This window comes from Harpia harpyja, chromosome 1, assembly GCF_026419915.1.
Source record: "Harpia harpyja isolate bHarHar1 chromosome 1, bHarHar1 primary haplotype, whole genome shotgun sequence".
Lineage (NCBI taxonomy): Eukaryota > Metazoa > Chordata > Aves > Accipitriformes > Accipitridae > Harpia > Harpia harpyja.
In genome coordinates this window covers 51,412,870-51,418,869 of record NC_068940.1, presented here as the reverse complement: position 1 = coordinate 51,418,869, position 6,000 = coordinate 51,412,870, and the positions used below count along the sequence as shown (strand labels likewise).

Genomic DNA, 6,000 nt, shown 5'->3' with positions numbered 1-6,000 from the left:
GTGGGCAATAACATCTGGGGAAAAAAAGGCAGTGAGGAACTCACATACCCAGATATGAGTAAGGCAGGACAGCTTACCTGCTGTATTCTTTGTATGATAAAAGTTGAGCTGGGTGTTTACTCAGCGCAGGGAGGCAGGAGTGCACTGAGGAACTGTTAACACATATGTTCACTTTTTGTGAATATAGCAAAGGTTTGTAACAGAATCAACCCGGCAAGGCTCTGAAGGCTCATCACCTGGGCCTCACGGAAGGTGAGTGGAAGCAGCAGAATGAGGAGCAGAACTCCATCACCTCCTTCCCTATGCCTGTGCGCGGGAGGGCCCGGCTGCTGTTGGAACAGCATCTCTGGATTGTATGCAGGGGCGGTTAATACTGGAGGAGCTGCCCCTCCCAGCGGCGACAGGAGCAGTTAAAACTGATTTCCCAGGCTCCACCCTTTCCCTCTTATGCCACCACTTTAGGAGTTCATCAGATGACAAAGCAGATAGCTCTACTTCGTATAGTACACTTTCAGTGGGGAGGTATCATCAGCTTTACTTCACAGCAAAACTCGTGGTCTGCTACAACATGAGACCAAATCCTTTTACATAATTTTAAAAGCACTTTTACCGCCCCTTTTTATGGTATCATCACCTCGGGGCTTATGTAACAAAAAAATAGGCTTACAGCCTCGGCTGTCTGGAACAAGCGGCAGAAAAAAGGGGGAAACGAGAACATGGGTTGAGTATTCCCTTTCGGTCTTCAGACGATCCAGCCTTGCAGACTGCCCGTTTTGCCTATTTGAGCTGTGCTGGGCTGAGTCAGCAGAAAGCAAGTGTGATGTGGATGACAGACCCGTAATTACAGCAACACGTGAATCTGCGCCTTTTACTGCCAACGGCGACATTTCAACATTTGCGACGGATAAGTAAGGCTTTACTTTATGTAAAATACCGATTCTTAGGGTAGGCTGAGTACGGGACCCTTTGCTTCCCTCCAACGCGTTACAAGCCTGACCTCTCACGAACTCTCCGGTGGCCGCTACTCTCAGCGGCCTGTCACAGCTTACGTTAGCGGCTAACGAAGTTTCCCTTACCACAGCTGAGCGCCGCGGTCACGTCTTTCGCTAAACGGCCCTTCTCCACAGGCAGCACGCGGGCTCTCTGCCTGCCCCGGGCTCCCAACGGCCCCCCCCTCCAGCACCCACCCGCGCCGACCCTCCGACACGCGGGCGGCTGGTGGTGGGGGGTGTTATTTGAGGAGCTCTGTGCCCGCCTCCCCTCCGGCAGCCGGCGGTGGGGGCGGGGACTCCCCTCAGGCCCGCAACGGCGCCTCCCCGAGGCAACGGCTGCGCGAGAGGACGCGAGGGGGCGGGGGCAGCGGGCGTGACAGCGCTGCGTTGGGAGCGCGCGACGATCCCGGAAGCGCGAGGCCGACGGGCGGCGGGCCGGGGCCGCTCGGAGAGGCGAAGGAGCGCGAAGCTGCGGTGACGGCGGCGGCGGCTGCCCGCCTCCCCTCCCCCCCCACCTCCTCCTCGTCCTCCTCCCGCGCGGCGGCCATGACGAACTTTATCTCGGTGCAGCTGAAGAAGGCCTCGGAGGTGGACTTGGCCAAACCCCTGTGCAAGTTCATTCAGCAGAGCTACCCGGGCGGCGACGCCCAGGCCGAGCACTGCCGCGCCGCCGAGGAGCTCAGCAAGCTGCGCAAGAGCGCGCTCGGCCGCCCGCTCGACAAGCACGAGAGCGCGCTCGAGACCCTCCTCAGGTAGGGCCGGGCCGCGCCGCGCCGCCACAGGCCCCTCAGCGGCCCGCCGCGCCGAGCCCCACCCCCCCCCTTCCGCCATCCCTCTCCTCTCCTCCCGCTTCCGGCGGGGCGGCCGCGCCCCTCCCCCCCTCCCCCGGTGCTCAGCGCGGCTGAAGGGCCCTGCGGCAGCTCTGGGCGCAGGCCCGGGGCGCGGCGGAGCCGGAACCAGGTGCGGGCGGGCCCAGGTGTGGGCGGGGCGGGAGGGGGCGGCCGGGGTTGCCGGGCCGGTTCCGGCGGTCTGCCGGTGGCGTGCCCGCCCCCCCGCCGCGGGCCTGCTCCGGCGCTGGGGTGTCTTGCAGCATCCTGGGGTGTCTTGCCCTCCCCCTCACCGCCACCGCGCGGCTCGGGTGTTGGGCCTCGTGGGGTGTCGTGGGTCCGGCGGTGCCGCAGGCGGGCGGGGGGGGTGGTCATGTCCCGATCAACTTCCCTTTCCGAGTGTTCGTAACGTGCCAGTCGCGGTTGGGTCTAGGTAGAAACGCCAGACTATTTCGCCTCTCAGAAGAGAGCAGGCGTGTCTTTTGTTTCAGTGTTACGTTTTGTTGTTACAGCTGACAGCTTTCTTTTCGGTTTTGGTTTTGGTTTTTTTTATTGTCATGTTTTCCTTTTGTTTTCTGTGTTTAGCAGCTTCTTAACGTATTTGCAAAGTCACATCCTTATATTCTGCTTAACATGCTTAGTTTGCTGTCAGAAAGTTTACTGGCGACTCAGTTGTGCTTGAGTTACCATCGGTTAGATGAACAAAAGATTAATCTGCACCTTCTGCCTGGTAAACTGTCTAAAGCCTGCTTTAGGACTAACTGCTCCATCATCTACAAAAGCACTCGCTCTTTCTTGTCTCTTTAGAACATTTATGGATTGCAGTATTGACTTACTGTGGTAATCATGTTGCTCTGTTTCTCTATGTTGGAAATATTTTGAGCCCATTTATTTGTAGCCCATCTGCTCACTGAGGGAGCTGCGATTCATTCACTAGATTAATACTAAGTACACACTTCTATTTGCAAAGCTGGGATCAAAGATTTGCAGTACCAGAATATGAGTTTTTACATAGGGGCAGGAAGTTGTTTTCTTTTTTTAAAGAAGGAAAAAAGATAGAGGGATTTTCTAGGATAGGGAGAAGTGATGCTTGTAGGCATGACACATTTCTGTTATATCATGAACAAGTATAAATATATTTGATGTTGACTAGAATTTCTTATTTATAAACTTAAAAAAATGAAGAGGAATGGAAGATAAACAAGTGACTTATTAAGAAGGAGGCAAGACTTGTAAAATGAGTTACTGATGTTTTTTGAGCTTATCAACCCTTCACTGGGTGTTTGGGCTATAAAAGCTATGACTACTGATCATGTTTTACAGTATCTTTGTAGTTTCCTGTTCTATTCCAGTTGATTACTGTGTGTGCTTTTGAAGGTACTACTGTGTATGCCTTTTGAAGGTCAGGGAAATAACAAGCATCTATGAACTGAAAGAGGGACTCTGCTAGGCAAATTGAAAGGTGTATTATTATCTTCCCCTGAACGCTGGAATTGAGCTTCCTTTTCTGATGGTGCCAGTCAGGGATTTCAGATAGAAACTAATGACAAACCTGTTTGGCCCAGCCACATCACATGACTTCACCCTACCTAACAGCTCTACACCGCCAAAAGAAGGCAGCTCTCTCTTCAGTTCTGGTCCTGCTCTTACACCATTTCTGGAAGGCAAAAGGTGTATGTGGCTTTCTGACAGGTGAGCAACTTGAATGAGTTCAGTGGAAGGTCAGATGAACATGAGAGCTGGTGCAAAAGAGGATAAAAGTAGTGCTGCTGGAAGCCAAGGGGCTGAGTGGGACCTCCCTCTTTTAGTGCCAGCAGGTCATTAAATTAATTCAAGCCATAGTATGCAACTTCACCACAGGTCTTCTCACTGAGTACTGAAGGGAAACTACTTGCAATTGCATAATCACCAGTTTTCCTTTTGAGTCAATTCCATATGCAGTGATCTGTTCTCTCTGCTGCTGATCAGTGATCAGGAGATGACTTCAGCTGGCCTGGGTGCTGTTGCAGTGGTCAGGAGGTGTTGAATGTGGCTCTGCACCCATGCCACCTTATGTGTGAGCACGAAGTGATATCCCTGCCCCACAGAAGCTCCTCTCATAAAACACCTGCTTTAAGTGTATCGTTTGAGAATATTTGTTCCCTGTACAGTGGAAGTGAGATAAGATGAAGGTCTGAATTAACTGTGAACTAGAGAAAATAAAACAATCAGATGTATGTTTTCCCTTATCTCTAACAAATTATGTGTGGTTTGTCCCTGTCTGAGCAGTTATATTCATTACAGTTGCTGGAAAATAATTCTGTTCTTATTCTGTAAGAATATTCTGACATATATTCTGTTAATACTCTGTAAGGCACAGTTACTTTAAAAAGTCAGAATGTCTGCACACCCAGAAGTTTGAAGTGTCCAGCTGAACTTACGATTGAAAGAGCACAAGCCCCTGAGTGCCTTTTATTTCCTCTGAAAATTCCCTTACCTCTCCAACTTCCAGTATTTTCCTGTTGCTGTTGAAGAGTTGTACTCAATCTTATGTTTAAGTAACAACTTTAGCAAGATGTTCGTTAAGGTTGGAGTTTAAAACTGGTTTGTTAGTGAAGCAAGGCTGGAAGAGCTAATTACAATGTGGATACCCTTTGCATACATTGACTTCGTTGTGGCTTTTTATAGACCATAATACCTAGTAGTGCACTGTAGACCATTTAACTGTTAAGAAATGAGGGCTTAATCTTCTCTAAGTAATCTACGATTTGCCCACGGTTTTGTAATCTTTAGAAGCCTTGTTTTGCTGAGTAGTTACTGCAGATTTTTTTTTTTTTTTAATGGAATAAATGAACTCGGGTGCAGCCCCATTTCCTAGGCAAACACTGACCAGTAAAGCTTTGAAGGCACGTGGCATGCTGTTAGACTGATGAATGCAAATGCTTCTCTTGGAGAAGTATTTGAGGGGCACAGTGTAACTTGGAAGGACCTCAGCCTGCTTCCAAGCTTTCTTTGTTTTGTGAGAATCTTGAGTGTTCTGAAGATGACATAGGTGAGTACAGATGTTTCCCCTTAAATTCTGTCATAGCAGATTTGATTTAGTGGTTTTTTTTCTTTCTTTTTTTTCTTCTGAGTATAATTATAGCTTCAAGGGGTTCCTCGCTTCCTCTTGTAATGTTAAAGATAGCCTGGACTTGATTTCCGTTTTCTGGAGGGATGGCATGGTGGTGTGAGCTTAATTGGTTTAATTTTGCTAACAACTCTTGCAGTTCTTAAAAAAAAAAAAAAAAAAAAAAAAAAAAAAAAGAGGGTGTGTGTGCATGGTTTTATTTTGAATGGTCAAATTCTCTGAGGGCTGAAAGTTGAAGTTCTGGTTTCCAGCTGTGAGTTCAGGACTCCAGTTCTTATGTAGAAGAGTGAAGACAGATCTTGGTCTCTTTTATGTACTTTTGAAGGAGATTTTTCTTTATGATTCTTTGAAGGAGGAACTGGATTTGAGGTTCTTAATGCAATACATATAATTTAATTAAATTGTAACTTAAACCTTGACTTCCAACTCATTTGACTACTGTAACTCATTTTTACTAGCATTTAGGAGTGTGTAATGCGTGTTTTGGTGAAAGATTGCTGTACTGTGAGAGCTAGATCAGTCTTGCTGACATCTGCTCTCCCTTTCATTGCTGTAGTTGGAACTGGGGCAGTTGGTATGTTTGCATGGTTTTCTGTCGTTCATCACTCTGGCACAGCCAAACACACAACGCTCATCTGTGTTGCATGGGGACTTCTGTTCTTTGTGTCTTGATAGTTAGGTTACTGTAAATTTTGTTTTAAATAACACCTTTATGTTTACCCTCATCCACTTGTGCATCAGATGTGGACTTCCCTTTGATATTTATTTTCTGTCTCTGTACTGCTAGCTTTATGCTATTATGTGGTTAAGTCTCTGTTTACCATTTTGGTGTATGTTTAGTTATATATACCATTATATTTATACATGTTTAGCTACTGCTAAACAAAAGTAAATGATTTTACTTTTTTTTGGTCTGCAGAGTTTTAAAGAGCTCTTAAATCTTGAGTAGAATTTCAAGTTCTTAAATAAAAAGAAATGACATCACATGCTTAAAATAGTAAAGAAAATAGTAACATAAGTTCTGAACTTGTTTAAAACCAACCAAATAAAAAGCCTTGTGTTCTTGGTATTC

At 47.4% G+C, this 6,000-nt stretch overlaps 1 protein-coding gene across 4 annotated transcripts in view; it reads left to right on the top strand.

The window, feature by feature from the left end:
• The first annotated feature begins 1,366 nt into the window (after positions 1-1,366).
• PDCD6IP (programmed cell death 6 interacting protein) overlaps positions 1,367-6,000 on the top strand; it is a 32,608-nt gene continuing 27,974 nt past the window's right edge. For 2 of the 4 annotated variants that reach the window (XM_052793432.1, XM_052793417.1), the window contains exon 1: positions 1,367-1,744. In XM_052793432.1, the coding sequence (XP_052649392.1) occupies positions 1,539-1,744 (206 nt within the window). In that variant the 5' untranslated portion in view covers positions 1,367-1,538. The remainder of the gene's footprint in view (positions 1,745-6,000) is intronic. The other 2 variants (XM_052793424.1, XM_052793409.1) reach the window with 1 other exon arrangement.